We start from the raw sequence: 18,694 nt of genomic DNA, 5'->3' as shown, positions 1-18,694 counted from the left end.
TCCTCTTCAAAGCGAGTCTAAGTGCAAAGTTTTTGTGATGTTAATTAGTTCTACTTTACATATGAATGAAAACTAATTGTCATAGGAAGAACTTCGCACTTAGACTCGCCTTGAAGAGGAGGCAGACGTGAACTCGGAAATGGCCTATTGGGATGGGTTGCTGAGGTTAACTCGTGTATAGCAAGACGCGTTCTAAAAGCAAGAGACGTCACATGATGACGTCAACAAAGATTCTCATTGTTGGATATGATACGGAACATTACTCCTTCAACGAAGTTTAAAAGAAGTATTTCCTACTTCCTCTTAGGTGCTAACAAATGGAAGTTACACATCCCCTGCCCAAGTCGCTGCTTCTGTTGATTCTATCACAAAGAACGACATTTTGACGGTAAGACGAAGTTTCCTTAATCTAGTCTAGTAGCGGAGGTTTTTTATCTTTTCGCTTTCGTTTTTTTACGATTGTCGTAAGTGGTATAACTGCTGGTTTTTTTGCTTACGAGAAAAACCTCGGCCTCGATTCCCTTTACAGTAAAGCGTACGCTGTCGTTACTCTATGACTGGCCAAATGATAGCCTCTTTCCAGCACCGTGTGGTTTGAATGACAGGTAAGCTATCATTGGGCCAATCACAATGGAATGATTCGTTTCCACGATAATAATAGCCCACGCGTAACAGGGAAAGGAATCGTCTCTTAGCAAAGGTAAAGCGGCGGCAAGAACAGCCGAATAAGGACTAGGAAAACGAATACTGCAAGTTTGTTTAACAGTCTCCTTCCTGTACCGATGTTAAAGACGCCTGGAAGCAATCCGCTTCGCTTTCAGTTGGTGCTTATGGCAACGCCACAGCAGGGGCACGGAAAATCCGGTTGGAATGGAACGCTCGTATTGGTACAGGATTTTGCCGGTGTGGTGTTTCGCCAGGCACGAGTCTCTCGCGGCTGGAAGAAAAGAATAACTAATCAAAATGGAAGCTGCATCTGCAGTGTCGAAAGGTGGGAAAAGAGGCCGAGGTGAAGCGGGTCGAGTTAGCAAATGGTACAGTAATTTTCCGGTCATTTCGGTTGGGACGGGAAAAGTGGGGACGCTTACCATTTAAACGGAATTTGCGGTGAGAAATTTTTGACAGATGGTAGTGGGCATTCCCTACCGAAGAAATGGCAAATGGGATGAGCCGTTCCATTTGTGAGTACATTTCCGAATGCCGTAAGAGTCTGGGTACAAATAAATGTGGCGGCCAATCCCCACCAAGTGAAGTGATGTAAAGTGTCATCGCATCGGAGCCTGGTTCTAGTGGTGCAAATAAATGGTACAGAAAATTCCGGTCGTTTCGGTACTGAAAAATGGAGAAAGAATACAACCTTCGAAGGTTGTCCCCTTTTTCCCGAAAAATTCCGTTGGTGTCAACCTTTCCATTTGTTTTCCCACCGGAACAACCGGTTTGTTCTGACAAATAGGAAGCGCCCAGGACTAAGTGTGAGGATTTCCATCCTTTTCGGAAACATTCCGGTGGAATGAGCTGTACCATTTTAATTTCCAACCGGAATTTTCGTTTTTTGTTGACAAATGGTAAACGCTCTTGGTTGTCTTCAAAATGTTTTACTAAAACTTCAACCTATTCTCATGCCAGAAAATCTGCACCTCGTTTTCTTTTTGATCTCGTTAATGATGTAAGCAAACTAGGCTTTTCCTTTTGTTTTGCAAAAATATACAGTAAACAGTTTTGGGACAGAGTTTCTAGAACACTTGAGTAGGTAAAATTACTCTTACTCTTCTATCACGACCAAGACGAAAATGTCTTGACTTTCTTCCATTATCAGGGAAATTTTACCAAATGTTTCTTCATTGCCAATGAGCGTAATAGTCACAAATTGAGTTTTCAGGCAAGGCAATCAGGTCTTAGTGGTAAAATGACACCATACACCTTATTCCAAAATGGCCGCTGATTTATGCGGATACAAATTGGCCCTTGTTGCCTCGTTCAAGATAAAATATTCTTTTGAATTTTAAGCTTAAGAACGAGGCATCAAGGGCTTATTTGAATAAAAACAAAAGAATATTTAAATGGCGGCCATTTTGGAATAAGGTGTATACGTTCGTCTGTCCAATCACAAGACAACTAATCAAAAAGCAAAGCAACTCTTTGTCATTTGCTAAAAGCGCGGGAAAACTCAGGGCGGGAAAATGAACACTCAGAAGTTTATTGGAGGAAAACGTGACTGAGTGACTACAACCACAATAGCGAAATTTATTTCAACTCTCAATGAAAAACATGAAGAATATTTAATTTCTTTTTTGTCTTTATTCCTCTGTCAGGTGGCTAAACGCGTGTTTTCTGGCAAGCCAACGCTATCAGCCGCCGGCGATATTTCTTCAATGCCTGGGTTGGACGAACTCTTCTAAAAAGTATATGGTTGCAACTTCCATTATAATTTTTGTTGTGATTTGCTTTGATGCAAGGCTATCGGCCTACATCTCTGTTATTCAAGATATGACCTTGTGTCGCATTATTGGCCGGGTGTGAAGGAGTTGTTGTTAATGAATAAATACATTGCCGTTTTTGGCGTGGTTACGGAAATTTATATACGTGCAACTTCCTCAGCCTTTGTGCTGCAAACATTTGAAGTGGCCAGACGGAGTTAACTTTCCCTTGGTATTAAAGGCCCACCTTCAACCGACAGGCTTTGCGTGCCGTAGAACAATTTTCATACATGAAAATCCAGCCAAAGCTGAAATTTATCCAATCAGATCGCTGTGATAAGCAATGCGAATTTCCATAACAAAAACAAACGGTCGGAAAGCCTGTCGGTTGAAGGTGGGCCTTTAATCAACGAAATGTACATCACTGACCTGTGGACTTAGGCAAGCTGATTCGATTTGAACAATACGTTGGTTCTACATAAATGTTTGTTCATCCCTCCCTTTTTGACCCTTTTAAAGTTTATGGCAAGATGATATTCACATTACAGATTTTAAGTGTTGTTAAGTTACAGCCTTAAAAATGTTGGCGCCCCTCGGCCCTTGCTATCGTTTTTTTTTTTATTGTTATCACAACCAAAGTTCGAGTTCTGTTTATACTGCTCTCTAAAAAGGCGAAGGTTATGTTGTCACTATCAAGGGAAGCCGCATGACCTTCTTCGCCCGGAAATTTCTTTGTTTACTTTCCACAAATGTCAGTATTATTTCAGAAAGAGGCTTATTTATAGCCAAAGGGCATACTGGTCTATCAACCGTTGCTGTCTGAACCGACACATTGTTATCATTTCTTGAAAGAGATTGCAGTACAAAATTATAATTGCCGTGGGTTGATTCAGTGTCTCTGGACAGTTTCGAAACATATACGCACTGTATACGCAGCTATTTTGACAAACTTTAATTTGTAACGGTCACGTAATTGTGAGATGAGTTTTTTGAGGGACCTCGGGGAACGAAAGGTCCAACAGCTTTTGCGCTTTGGTTGTTATGGTTAAATGGAGGAACAGGTGACCCTTATTGTGTGTTTGTCTTGACCGGATTTTTGAGCCCAAAGATTTAAAAATGGGCCACCTGTGTTTGGTTTGCGAACCAACATAGAAAAACTAACATTTAAACAAAAGAGTACTTTTTCGGATTCAAAACCGCATTGAAGGAGCATTAAAATGATTTCTGTTTCATTTTCATAGCATAAATACGGGCGAAATAAGAACTTTTTAATAAGAAACTGATATCTCGAACCTATGAGACCTAGAACTATTTCGAGCAGTGCACGCAACACTGTCTTGTGCCTCTTTAAATCCAATGAAATTTTGAAGGTTTCCTTGCTGGAAACTTGACACGTTTGCCGTGATCTTTTGTTTCCTTGGTTTGACTTTGAGTTCGTAGAAGATCTTTTACCGTAATAGCATGTAGGCTTTTCTTCAGTATGTAGAGGGGATGATTATAGTCATAGTGTGTTATAGTCGAGTGCCAACCGATTGCGTAATAACGATCGACATTTTCACCAAGCTATCTGAATAGGCCATTTTCGAAATATCAAATATTCAGCGTGATAGTGAGGCAGTGAGGACAAAAACAATAGAAACATGGTCTCGCGTTCAAACGTAAAATTCAAAAGAATATTTAACCTTGAAGGAGGCCGTAAGGGCCAATTTGCATGGAAACAAAAGAATACTAAAGTGGCGGCCATTTTGGAATAAGTTGTATTGAACTGAACTGAATTGAAATAATAGGACAAGGACAATTAACGGAAATAGCCTCGGAAAATGAACCATCGTGAAAACGCACACAGATTCGTTTATTTACCCTAATTTAGTGATTATCTGTTCTTGTTACACCGGACGTGGTTTGTGGGAAACTGAGGAAATACTGACACTTTAGTTCTTTACATGCCGGAATCGTGAGTGTAACCTTGATTACGGATAGCGTTTATTGACAGAACTACGAGTTTCGAGATTTAGAGCCTTATGGAATATCAAGCCTTGTAACACAGAAGGATTCAGCCAATGAAGTTTTACAAACGGTACGAACGAGGCTTTGATTTTAAGTGGTAGTTTAACTGTTTATGTTTTTCAAGGTTTATCAGTTACCCTTTTTTTAAAAATGCGCTTTGTGGACTGGAGGAATACGTGAAAAGTGGACGCCATCAAATGGTGATAGATCCTGATCCGGACGAAATTTACACCAAAAGAAAAAAGAGGATTATGAATGTTATAAGCTGCACTCCTTAGTCATCATCCCGCGTGAAACACACAAGCGATGGCTGGGGAAAATCTCTAGAAAGGATGCCTTCATTCACTCGCATTCACTCACAGGTTTCCCTGTTGAAGGAGGAAATCCGCCATTTTGAATACGGTGAAAAACAATTGCATATCATCCACTTTCCTTTGTCTTTGCCCTATAAACCTCTCTTTCAAGCAGAATTTTAATATATCGAAAATGGCCTTTTTGTAATTCAGTGGAGTGTCTCGCGAATTCTCCGATATTGGCGGAAACCTTTTATTAAGTCCTTGTGTAATGTTTTAAGGCAAGGCTTTTCTTACTTAGGAAATACATCTTTCATAGCAAGTAAGTGATGTCGCAACTGCGAGCAGTTCTTAGCTCTAAATCGCTTTAAGTCGTCTTTGATAGAAGTTCTTATTGCATTCGGGATTTCCTTTGTTTGAGCTGTCTTTGACAGCTTAATTTAAACGACTTAAAAGCTTTGAGTTGTTTAGTACGGAAGCCTGTAGGGGACATGCGAGATAATCCCGGGTGGAGGAAAAAAAACTGTAAATGCGAGATAAAAAACTAGAAATGCGAGATAAAAAACTAGAAAATGCGAGATGAAAAACTGGAAAATGCGACATGACAAACTAGAAAAATGCGACATAAACAAGTTTAAAGGTTTTCTTTAAATTTAGAACCTGGGAATCGAGGACTGGGGAACATATGCTACGCCGAATGTGACAAAATATCAAGTCCGCTAAAAATAAAACAAGTCACACCATTTATAATCAAGTTGCCAACAATTAGCATCAATTTGTTCGTTGACCAAATCAAATTCCTCGCAATTTATCTCACTTCTCTTGTTGTGCAATTCATGTATTCAAGGCCCGCGCATCGAATGTCAAGCTCGATAATTTCAATTCAAGATGCTTGTTTTATAAATCAAGAAGGGCTTTTGATCAATTCTATTTTCGAGGGGGACTGAACACCTGTGGCAAAATGATTAAACGCGAGTAAATCTGAGCGAGACAGTGGCCGCTGAAAGTATCGAGGATCTTGGTCTACAGGCGAATCTTTCACTCAGCCCAACCACAGGAATACTCGTTCCTCGCATGTCGCTATAACTTCACCCAGTTCTTGAAGTTGTGAAGAGTAACTCTCTCAGAGACCCAATTGCGAATGATCAGCAAAATGAAGCACATCTACAACAAGCAGTTTGAGTAACCAATATAATCCACCAGAAAATTATGGCTACAAAAACTGACAACAGGAGACATTAGGGAGTTTAAGAAACCAAGAAGGCTACGGCGACGAAAACGCTGTTAGACGGGCTGGCCCGGTAAAAGGGATGAAGTGTTTATATGGACGATTTCAGCCAGGTTTACCGGGATGAATTTTAGGAATTTCTCCATGAAATTAAGGTATTGGAAATTAACGCGACTTAAATTAACGCGAATTTAATGGAAAACGACTTTCGAATAAAGAAAATTAACGCGATTAAATACGCGAAATCAAAAGAGAAGATATTGACATCACTTCTGATAGCGACAACGATGAAGATGAACTCGAAATATTGTAAACCCTTGCCCTAGCTTTTGTGAAAGATGAAAAACTAAGGGTAAATGGAAAGAAAGAAAGCTTGTAGTTAATGTTTCTTAGGTGTCAAGAATGTCTGGACAGTTTCCAAGATACTGGAAATTAAGAGCGCGGAAATTAACGCTGCACTTAATTAACGTCGCGGAAATTAACGCTCAACAAAATTAACGCGACTTAAATTAACGCGAATTTTAACGATTCGCGTTAATTTCATGGAGCGTTAATTTCCTATAATAAGGTATATTTCGGCCGAGTTTACCGGCCGGTTTCATCAGGGTGAATGGCCGTTACATGTGTATCGCACCACTAATTGCCCCCGCAGAGTTTTGGTCTCTGAGGGAAACCTAGAAGGCCCCCAAGTAAAAAGGGTAAATTTGTAAATTGTTAGATATTGCACAGGGGAAAGCAATCTCCATTTGCTCAACCGAGCGCGCAAGCTGGTATCGGTATTGCTTAACAGAGCGCGCGAGGTGGTATCGGTATTGTTCACCGAGTTCGCGAGGTGTTCTGGGTAACTTGAGTTACAAGGCAGAAACTCACAGGGAGCAACGATATCGACGGTTCTGCATAGCGATTGAAGGTGAATAATTTTCGAATATTTACAGCGATTCCTTTTACTTTGAAAATCAAAGATTACAGTATCTTATAGAAAATCATATTGCCTGGATCAGAAATCGATTTTTCAGGCACAGATCATAAACAGGGGCGACGATTTGTCAGACACAAATGAAATCAGAAACAGGGGCGACAAACTCGGCCACAAACTGCAACCTCAGAAAGCAAAAGCATAGTCTCAGTATCAACATTTTCAAACAATCTTCGATAATTTTTACAACAGTTATTTATATATAATAAAAATCAGCGATCCGAATATAATAAGAGAGTTTTGTTTTTATTTTGTGGTACTGCAAGGTACCGTGGAAAGAGCTAAATGGATCAAAAAGGTGATGACGAACGATGACCACGAAGTGTTGCCTTCTAGTCATTGAATGTTCCTGTTCCTGTTTTACTATCATCATTTCAAGGCATTTTCCAAAATTATGTGAATTTCTTTTCAATTGATAGTGTATCAAGTAAACGATGATAGAAATTAACAAATAAATGCTGTTTGTTATTGCTCATTCCTTCCTTGCATCTTTCACTTTCGTTTACAAACCTAATTACATGTAAAATAATATGAAGACATCACAATGTGCAGCACACACCTCAACTGCCATCTGCATTATCTTAGTCGGGGGCATATGTAGTGAAAACTATTACTAGATACAAATTTAGATATGCAACTCAAAAGCGCGTGCACCGCAACACCATGCAGATCCACAAGGCGTGCGCAAACCGGCAAAAAGAACTATATATTGATCAGTGTTTTCGTTCCCTGTTAGATCTCCTTCATGAAGGTAGTCTGAATAAAAGAAAAAGTCAATATTATTCAGTCCTTGGAGCTTAATACTTTTAACCGGTATGCCCATGAAAACAATAAGGGTTTACCACAGACACAAAAAACAGTATCATTTCGTTTTCCCGCGCAGGCGTTTGTATGCTTTGACTGCCGATTCAGCAATCTTCTCTACCTATCAAACTGCCTATGGATCGTGATCACCATCGCAAAACAGAGAACGCTGCCGCAAAAGATAAATAACCGCGATCACATCACAAATCAGTAAAATGTCAGTTTCCACTGAATTTGACGACAAATTTATCTTTAAGGTTTTCACTGTTACTACCCTAAAGCAGGCTCTAAGGCAGCAAATAGGCCGGGGAAAAGTCGACAGGTGAGGCAAGCCGACTGCAAAGTTATTTCTCCATCTTGCTTACCGGCTGCACTATTGCACAGTTTTAAAAGCGACAGTGGGTTAAAGCGTGAATTTTAATGTCTTAGGTCAAGAAGTACGCATTTGGAAGGTTTGCTGGTCATGATCTGTTTATTGCACATGTAAACTGCTATTAAAACTTTATACTGAAGATAATTGTCACACCTTTAATAAAATTTCCACTAGGCTCCTTTATTCTCAATTCGACAATCCTCGTTTTCAAAATTTCTATTGTAGGGATTCCCTGTTCCCCAGTCCTCGATTCCCAGGTTCTAAATTTAAAGAACACCTCTAAACTTGTTTGTCTCGCATTTTTCTAGTTTGTCATGTCGCATTTTCTATCTCGCATTTTCCAGTTTTTTATCTCGCATTTTTCAGTTTTTATCTCGCATTTTCCAGTTTTTTATCTCGCATTTTCTAGTTTTTTATCTCGCGTTTTCTATCTCGCATTTCTAGTTTTTTATCTCGCATTTTCTAGTTTTTTATCTCGCATTTACAGTTTTTTTTTCTCCACCCGGGATTATCTTGCATGTCCCCTACAGGCTTCCGTTTAGCATGCAGTGAATAAACTTGTCGTGGGAAATCTTCTGAAAAGCGCCAGTTTGGCGATTATCAAAAGAAGCGCTAATTTGAGGGTTCTAATTTAATTAGGACGTTAATTTAAGCCGTTTACTCATAATTAAGGCAGTCCAGACAGGGTGTGACGAAATTTAAAAATACCATGTCGCATGCAGTATTTGTCTTGACCACGTCCGCAGCTGCCCACGTAGGGTGGTCTAGGATCGTCTGTCCTGCAGTCCAAAGCTTTTTCTTTTGCTAACATTTCTACTGAAGCCAATGAAATATTTTTTCAGAGCCTCGTAGCTGCCCTTTTAGTCCCGAAGAACGCCGTTGCCAAGCCTTCAAAGAATATTCTTCTGAGACACGACTGAAAAAAATTGCCGTATTTTTCTTTCGCCCTTATTTTGATTATGCACCACCTCCATAGGGAATGTTTTGAGTGCGCAACATGAGGCCCACGTTTACACTATTATGTGGGTTACCCAATAGATAGATAGATAGATAGATAGATAGATAGATAGATAGATAGATAGGTAAGTACGTAGGTAGGTAGATAGGTAGATAGATAGATACATAGGTAGATAGATAGGTAGATAGGTTTATTGAAATAATTAAATCGCAGCCAGAGGCTGAATTGCATAACTATGTACAAAAAATATTAAAAAAGGCTTATATACAATTTAAAATTATGCTAGTGTAAATACGTAATGTTAAATTGGCAGCGCTGGATTGCGACGGCTGCACATTGCAGGAATAAATGTCTTTTTAAAACGTCCATCAATGCCGCTTGAGATTGTATGATGAATAACGTCCTTAATTAATTAATTTGAGCCTTTTGCGTACAACATTTGACGTGGAATGCCCGTGCACTTGGTCACTTGTAAGATCGCGTGCGATTGTCATAGTTCACTCGCTGATATGATTTGTGTAGTTTTTTAGATTTTTGATCGAATTTTCAATTTGGGCGGCATCTCGCATGGGTCCCTCGGTCTCGTCCGTGCTCGGCCATTTGGCTGTTTTATCTTTTCTTTTGTTGATATTTTTCTTTTAATAGATTATTCTTGTATTGTAATTGAAACCCAATAAAGTTAATTAAAATTAATAACAATTAATGTCTTAATTCAAACACGATTACCATCTCCCAGACCCGGTCAAGTAATGAGACACGTATTATGCACAGTTTTGCTGTTTCTGGATAAACAAGTACCCGCTAAGCTCATGATCTTTTAGACTGTAAGGGTATCCCAAATAAGCACGCAGCATGAAGATGCTTTTGATAATGTTATAATACGGTTCCACGCAACCAAGACCACGTACCACACTAAACCATTAATGGATTGACTGGAATGAATCAGGAGACGAGTATAGTTTCCTTGTTAATCTCATGCGGTCGGCTGAGGAATAAATCTTCCGAACCCAAAATTGTTGCCTGAATGCCATTAAAAACACGAAAGAGGAGCCGTTTTGGCGTGAAATAGGTTACGGTATCCATGCTTTGGAAAAGGACTCTTATCCTGTGAGATCACTAGACAAATTTGAGTGACACCCAGGTTAAGCTCGTACCAAATTTCTAAGGATTAATCTACAAATCATAATTAAAACGTTGCTATTTGTCAATTCCCGCAAGGAATTAAAGTAATTGACCGTAACATGGTTAGTCTCCCACGCAGACACCCTTAGTGCTTCGTCACGCATTTTTTTGACAGTTTCTGCGTGGGATGATGCTATACCGTGGTCACCTTTTCATTATCTGCTCTCTGATAACCTTTCTCGTGCATTTGGGAGACTGGGGATTCTCTTTCATTGACTCGACCAGACGTGATCTCTCTTCAAAATTGAGCCCTAACTTTGTTTCACCAAAGCACATCCCCAATACCTTAAAAACTATATGATGAAGTGCGAGATAAACCGTGAAAGTCTTGAAAAGAAATCGTCCTAGCAGTAATTTTCATTCTATTTGAGCGTATTATGTAATCATTTCTTTTGTGTGGTGATCGGCGACCGGTGCTTTGCCAGCTTTATTGGACATGTTTGTTTTCCGTTCTTTGTTTATTTTCTTTGTAGCCCTTCTCACCAAAATAGATTAAGTCTTTTGAAGTTGTTGGTTAATCAGGTATCAACGGCGGGTTTTCGGAATCCCTTTAATCATGGTGATAGGCAAATCATCTTGGTTCATTCTTTTGCTGCTTAGAATTTGGTACTTTGATAGATGCAAAATTTGCAATTATTCTTCTCAATAGATAGCAATAAAATTTCATTAACGGCGACGTAGCCTAGAATGACTAAATATTGCTGTTTGAGACTTGTACAATCCCTTTCACGTGATCAGAACTTCATAGTTAACATGTTGATCAAATCTCTTGGAGACATAATGTGGTGCATGTTTGTGATCGTTTTGATAAGGGTGAGCGCAAATGTTTGGAAGTGCACTGATCTTGTACAGTTGGATGCATTGAACAGTGTACTGTCGGTGTTTTTTTTTTTTGTTTTTTTTCACGGGAACACATGAACCCAACAAATTGTCCTGCTCCCACCTGCATTTCTGATACATCCATTTATTTCATACTTGTCTTGGAATCCAATGATTTGAAGAGGTAAAAGGCGTCCGCCCACACGTCAAAAGTTCATTGAGCCCGATTTGGAGTATTGACATCAGTGTACTACTCAAGGCATAACATGCAAAGTCAAGCTATTCTTGTTTAAACAAACTCTCGCTTTCCTTTCAATTGTCATCATTACACAGTGGTGATTGTGAACGCTGTGAAGAGAGTATTAATCATTTCCGAAACAATGCGCTTACAAGAGCGTGGGAAAAACCACAGAGCATAACACTATGCACCTTCGCAATGATCTTTAATTTACAAGTTGTTTTAATGACAGGCTCCAATACCAACTGTTTAGTTGTTGAGAAAGACTATACGGAAAGGATAAAATGTTGTCTTGCCTTCGCGGAAATTGTAAGCACAAAAATGCATGAGCTTACTAGCATTTCTTGAAAAAGCAGTGAATCGTCACCGCTTAACTTATGAAAAGAGTTATGGCTTGATCCTCGTAAAAGTAAACTGAATACAATGTTCAAGTAGCTATTCACAAAAAGACGGATCTTGTTATGTCGTTGTTCATCCCAATGCTTCTAAGTTTTGTTCTATATTATGGAAAACTGAATCACTGATATTGCTTCTTTCGCTCTTAAATCTTCATTATTTTAAATCCCTTCATTCCATCCGGAAAAGTGCGTCATCGTCGCTACGCTAAAAGTTCTGATGTTATTTGTTAAAATGACGTTAATCTTCTTTGATTATACTCCATTCAACACCACCCCACGCGGAAAAATACTTGACAACAACCCAGCGATGATTTTTAAGGATGGCCAGGTGACTTACATAACAAGGTTTTGACTCTCAGTGCATGGCAGATTCTGGATAAGGCGAAGACCGACGAAACTTTCTTGAAGAAATACGTTTTTACACTTTGTAAGCATTTTGGTTTCACGTGATCATTGTCAATTGTTTCAATTAGTGAACACAGTGAAAGAGTTCTCTCAATTCTAAAGTTACGGGTTATTTTTCTGTAAGTTTTGAACCTCAGAGTTTCCGGATTCTTCGGTCGGAAGACCTCCTTCTGCGACATCCGAACTTCCTTCATCCTCTTGGACTTCATTCTTCTTCATTTTTCGCAAGTACTTCTCGATCTTCCTTTTAGCTTGTAGGAGGTCTTTGGTAATGAGGGAGGATTCGTACTTGCAGCATTTTTCGTAAAAACTCTTGTACGGTTTACACTTAAGTAGCAATCGCCTTTTTATGGGATGTCTATCTCCCATCCATACGCTTGTCTTCATTTGGTGATAGTGCGAATTGCGGCTAATATGATCGGCATCCGTTGTATAGGTGCACGTCTCCCCGATTTTGGCCACTTCTTTGCCAAGTATACAGCATCGCTCTCTTCTGCTAAGCTTTTTGCCCCTGGCCGACCAATCGTGTCGTTCCTGATTATGTCTTTTAACGGTCGGCGCGGAGTCTTCTTCGTTGCGCCATGCGAAATCTGAAAAAAACGGAACCATCTTTAAACTTCCTTGGACCAGGAAAAAAAAAAGAACCAAAGAATGTGCTAGCCGTTAAACACTAACCTTTGCTACTCCTGTTCTTCACAGTGACAGCATTAATTAAGGCGCTGAAGAAAACCAAGGAAAAAACAACGAACACGAGAAGTTGCTTCATCTTTGTTTCGTCGACTCGAATGACTGGACTGGCGTAGTAAATGTGTGAGTGTCTCGTGCTACTACGTTGTTGTTTTGAAATTTAAAACCCGGAAAAACAAGTTTGGGTGCGATATCCTGTATGCTGACGTTTTGTTTGCGCTTCTCAAAGGAACTTTAATACCATCGCTTTGCCATTCAGCGAAAGGCAAAGATGATTGGCAAGAGGCCAAATAATCTAAACGAAAGCTCAGGTAATCAAGAAAACAATTGCTGTCAGCTTATCGTATACAGCATGTTTTCTCGCTGTAGGGATTCTCTGTTTTTTTGTTTTTTTTTTTGTTCCCTTATGCGTAGAAAATGCTTGGAAAGTGAAATCAGTGACAATGCAACGAAACCGAAAGTAAAACACACACCCTTAAGTGGAAATTTCTTCAAAACCTTTCTGCTAATTTTGTTCTTCGTACTTGGCAGTGCTGTCCGTTCCGCAAGCATGGAAAACATTTTTTTAGTATCAGCTATCTGTTCCAGAACGTGGCCAAGGAATGTTTACCTTCTCCTTTTATGAGCTTACTGCCAATCTCTTGGGCAAATTAGATGATTTCATTGACGAAGAGGTGTCAACAAACACTTACAATAGCAAAATTTTATTATCTCCCCAAATTGTAGAATTTTGAGTAAATGGAAAACGAGTATTATAAAAGGCTGTTTGGCAATTATTGATCGCTTATGCGTAGAAAAGAATTCGCCTGAATTGCTTAGACGACAGCCAAACGGGCTCAGCAATAATAGACACGTCTTGCGTTTCTAGATCTTCATTGCATTGCATCGAGGGAGACAGAAGAGAGCGGGTGGGTTTATTTCCAGTTCATGATAACTCGTATACAACTAAAATACGATTCCCCTATTATTTCATTCTTAGCAGACCGTCACACATCCGCAAACTGTAAGCCTCCGGAAAAGAAATGTCATTTTTTTCAAGAGTTTTTGAGGGTTTCATCAAAAACGTTGACTTTTGATCAACTGTACACATTATCAAATGCGTTATGCGAATTCTGGGTGTGCTTTGTTCGAGAGTTTACAAGAAAGGGTGAATGAATTTAATGACCAGTATCGGATCGAAGCCCAGTTGGAGGTGATTGTTTTGGAAAAATGCAGATGGAATTATCGATAATTGGTGGAGTTCGTGTGTATGTATCTATATGGCACGTCGCCACCTTTGTTCGAAGCCATTGTGTCAGTTTGTTTGGGCTCTCTTAGACAAACAGAAAAGCTTCTAAGCTAAAAGAGGCATGTTCAGATCAGAAAAGAAATCGGAAGCGTACTTGGTGCTTTAATATCGGACTCACATGACTGGAACGTTTATCCTTAAAACCGTAACAAATTTGTCACATCTTGTGTCATTTTATCCCTAAGGCGAAATCGTATAACTTGTTTCTACAGATAAAAATTTACACCAATTCTCGAGTTTCCGAAAATCTCGGTCTTAGTACTATAACATCATTAAAATATCAGGTTTCAAGTTGAAGCACCTGTTGCGCATTATTTTATAGCTAAAAAGAACACAGCATGAAATTTCTTAAAGTAATAAGACGTATGCTCGTTTGCCTTTAATTAACAAGATTTAGTCACTTGGTTGTTGACCGCGAAGTGACTACGTCGTAAGACAAACAATCACACTTATTTACCACCACTATGACCAATAATCACCTCTTTTGCTATAAAGTGTCTTGTCTACGAAAGTTGTGAAGTTCAATGACTGCGTGACGTCAAAGTAGTAATTTGGAAAGATCTGCAATGACTTGATGCAATGAACATTAAAAGAGAATTTGTTTAGCTGTATTTGTACTCCTATTTATTAAGCTCCATTTTATATAAATCCCAAGATTTTTATGAAACCTTTCGTTGGTTCAACAGTTTTAGCACGTGTAGCGTGCATGTTACGGGAATACTAATTTCAACAATGTTCATGACCCGACTTTTAACACGAGCATGCATGAAAATAATAATTAGATGTCATTCCTGTTACAATGAAATCATCACACCCTCTGTCACAGACAGTAGGTCCTTTGTAACATGGTTGACAGGCGATGAAAAGATGCCCGGAGAGGTTTATTAAACGTGTCAATTCAGTAATTGGTAATGAAATATATACACATGCACCTTTTATGTTATTCGTCGCTTTTTTGTAATTAGTAAATGCTCAAAAGCTACTGTATTTAGAACCATATGGCCTGGATTTAAAAAGACTGTTTCGGGTATTGTCAGAGGTACCCCTGCTAGCTGGCGGTTTTGTTGTTGCGGAGCGAGAGAGAAGGGGTTTTTTCTCTTGTGTATTTTTTCTTGTATCTATTATTGCGCCTGCGTTTCCTGTGAGAACCAGCCCAAACAATTAATATTCTCTTTTTTTGGGTAAGAATCATCCGGAAAAAAGTGTGAAAAAAGATATATTTTCCTTAACCACTGATCTGAATGACACGAGCGCAATTAATGTGTTGCATGGCATATCTTAAGTTTTATATTATTTTTGTATCTTATCTTACGGTATCTTAAATTAGGAGCTAATTTATGATCCTTCATTACAATGTTTGTGTAAATATAAGAGTTTTGTTATCACTGTGGTAACCCGGTCGTGGTAGGCCCTTGTGAACAAGAACCCCTTTGTCCCTTAAATTAAAGACTGCTCCGCCGCATGAGACTCAGAGTGAACGAGTTATGCTTGTACTGTTCACTTTTGGACTCTCTCACTTGTTGTCACCCCTGGGAAGTTTTCGTCCATAACGTCCCTTAGTTTTGTCAAATAATCTTTTTGTGCGAAAATAACATATTTTCTGCAGCTTTTCGCGTCGACCCTCTTTGTCTTCCTGCATACTTTCAACTCTACGCAAAAAATGTCATCTCAAAAAACCAATAACCCAGAATTTTCGATGTCTAAATTTATCTAAATCCCGCCATGAGGCCATGGGCTCCTGGTCCCGCCAAATACTGAATGACCAATCAGACTGGGCCAGATCACCATAACTCCTCTGATTGGCTCGCATCCCTTCCGAAATTTGCCGTATCGAGGTTTTTGTCAACACAGATCCCGCCAAGTTCTCGAGTGTTCGTGCTGGAACTAATGGGAAAGGGGGGAGGGGGAGGGGGCGCAATGCAATAAGAATGTGTAGCGTCAGTAAAAGAATTCTTGCTAATACCGATACTAAAGTATACCATAGCCAGAGGATATTGTCAAACTCCTTCCTCAAAAATGAACGGCTCTTTCTTACAATCGGTGGTTCGATTAAGGTAAAATGAGAAATGTTTGTCAATGTTCAACTTAAATTTATTGAGTTATCCGTCCCTGTGAGAGGTCGACATTGACTTGTTGATAGACTTCTTTATTACGAACCCGGGAAATTACTGATTTAGTATATCATCTTTTGCACGCTGGCAGGAAGAAAAAAGAAAAGAAAATAGTTCCTTAAGCTGAGACTACAAGTCACATGATGTGAAATGGCAATCTGCCTGAAGAAGTAAAGAGGTCATGACTATTTGTTTTGGTTTGAATCCAAACACGATTTTCACTTGTGCCCAAAACTCACGGCTTTTTACATATTTGTGAACTGTTTTGGGAGTCTTTTTTTTTGAAATCACTGATTTCTTGTGAACGCTTTGACTTTCTAAACTTGTCAAGAGAAAACATGTAGACTTGGCTAATTCGAAACAATAACAAGGGAAACAGGTTAGAGGATTTGTCACAGCAACTGTAGCTTCATATATGGGCGTATCAATGAGTTGAACGTGATGATGTGATGCACGGTATCTAATATTACAACTAAGTCTTTGAGCTAAAATATGTGCTTTGGATAATATGTTTTTCCTCTCCATAAATTTCATAGGATTATCTTCGGAAACGTGATGAATGTCATGTTAGGTTATCCCTTGGAAGATAGTCCATGGATATTGTGCAAGAGTCGCACGTGTTCTGGACATGCATCATTAAACTCCTGCATATTCATTTTCCACCGGGCGTAGAGAGCGGCTGTCTTTTTGGTTTAGGGTCAGTGGGAATACCGACAACAGTCGTGGAGCTGTGAACGTTTTCTGGTGAATTACAAAGATTGCCGCCGACCAGTTGACTGGACTACCGAGGGTAGTGTTGGCAATCTCGTACTTTGTGCAAAGCCTAGACGAAACAACACCAATAAGAACTATATGCAGGGTATGAAACGACTTCGGCAAAGGGCCAAGCCTTTTTCATCTTTTCGGATAAGAATAATTAATAAACTGTTCATCGCTTCTCAAAACACTTATTTCGTGTGAACACCCTAATTAATATTTTCATTCATTCATTCATTCATTCATATGATCATTCATTTATACAAACGATGAATCAGATCAAAGATTTAAAATCCTTATTACCCTCACCCAATGTCAACTCCCGTCATCCCGGCCACTGAGACCAAAAATACCCTACTAAAAAAGAACTTGTTCTCTTAGACGAAGCCTGTCAATGTCTTCGTTTCGATTCTTTTTTAGTCTTCTTGTGGGCGGAAGCGGAAAAATTGGATCTTAGTTATTTATTATTCCTTCCATTTTTTTTTTCGAGTTATTCATTCATTGAAATGTTTTTGTTTGATATTCATTTTTTCGTGTTCGTTATTGTTTAACAGAAACCGTAAAATTCTTCATTGCGAATGTTCGAATGCCAAGTTTTCCAAATTCATTGTCTTCTTTATTATTCAGTGTAAAGCCACAGTTAAGTGCATTGTTGTCCTGTTCACAACTTGTTTATGCTGCTGCTGTTGCTGCAAAACCAAGAAAAAATTGTCGATCGATGTTAGTGTAGTATATTAGGCCGGTAGAAATTGCGCTATTTACCTTCCCATGATGCCCTGTTTTCAGTGTTTTTGTATGTGTGGAGATGTAGGAGGCTCAAACTGCACCATTTGAAAGGATTAACTCTACAACACGGCAATTTTATGGTACCAAATGAAACACCAATAATTGCTTAACGAGGAGCACCGAATTTCGGCTTCAAAATGATCATTTTCCGCGAAAGGACTGGGGTGAGTTCCAAAACAACACCTTCTTAACCGAGAAGAAATATCATGATTGCACTTAAAAACTCTTGAAAAGCAAAAGCGGCCTTTGTTGCCTTTCTTCAGATGGCCGGCGTAAAAGCCCGCCATCTCCGAAGTCGCAATGTTATGCGCAGTATGAGATGCGCGGTGCAAAACAAGGGAATCACCTTAATTGCTTATATCTCAATAACGAACTCGGTAATCCTAATTCTTTGTTGCTGGAAACTGATTAGTAGACTCAGACAAAACTCTCTGCAAAGTTAAAAGGAAATCTCTTCAGCTGAATCATAGCCACCTTCACAACTGGGAAATGTTAAGGTGGCTCTGAATCCGCTCCGGATGATTTTTTGAACTTTGCAGAGAGAGTTATCTTTGCCCGCTAGTCACTTTCGAATTCCAGGAATAAAAATTTGGGATCACCAAGTGCGTTTTTCAAATATACGCGTTTAAGTGCAAAATATAGGGTGTATTTACATGTCTCTTTTGTTACCATGGTAACCTATTACGACACAGTAATGAGTGCATCTTGTTAAAGGGGCTAGGTCACGCTGTTTTAGGTAATTTTGTTTCATTTTGTTAATTATAAGCTCTAAACGTCAAATTGGCAAAGCAAGAGTCTTTCATTTGCAAAATCACGGCCACATAACAACTGAGAATGATTTTTCAGCTTTGTAAATGACATTTTGATATAGACTGATATGAATTTGAAAAAAGGTGGGCCGACGTTTTTCAAATTTACCCAAATTCAATCCATTTCAATCTTCTCCAGTTTTGTCCATCCATGTCCTT

General features: G+C 39.2%; 1 protein-coding gene across 1 annotated transcript in view; it reads left to right on the top strand.

The window, feature by feature from the left end:
* The window catches only part of LOC138013449 (cytochrome b-c1 complex subunit 2, mitochondrial-like), a 30,331-nt gene extending 27,757 nt beyond the window's left edge, over positions 1–2,574 (top strand). Inside the window, exons 19-20 of the mRNA XM_068860540.1 lie at positions 308–388; positions 2,313–2,574. Of these exons, the coding sequence (XP_068716641.1) occupies positions 308–388; positions 2,313–2,399 (168 nt within the window). The 3' untranslated portion in view covers positions 2,400–2,574. The remainder of the gene's footprint in view (positions 1–307; positions 389–2,312) is intronic.
* Positions 2,575–18,694: the final 16,120 nt, after the last annotated feature.

The sequence above is a fragment of the Montipora capricornis genome, chromosome 8, assembly GCF_036669925.1.
Source record: "Montipora capricornis isolate CH-2021 chromosome 8, ASM3666992v2, whole genome shotgun sequence".
NCBI classification, from domain to species: Eukaryota; Metazoa; Cnidaria; class Anthozoa; order Scleractinia; family Acroporidae; genus Montipora; species Montipora capricornis.
The sequence above is the reverse complement of the archived record's forward strand: the minus strand, read 5'-3'. Positions and strand labels throughout refer to the sequence as shown.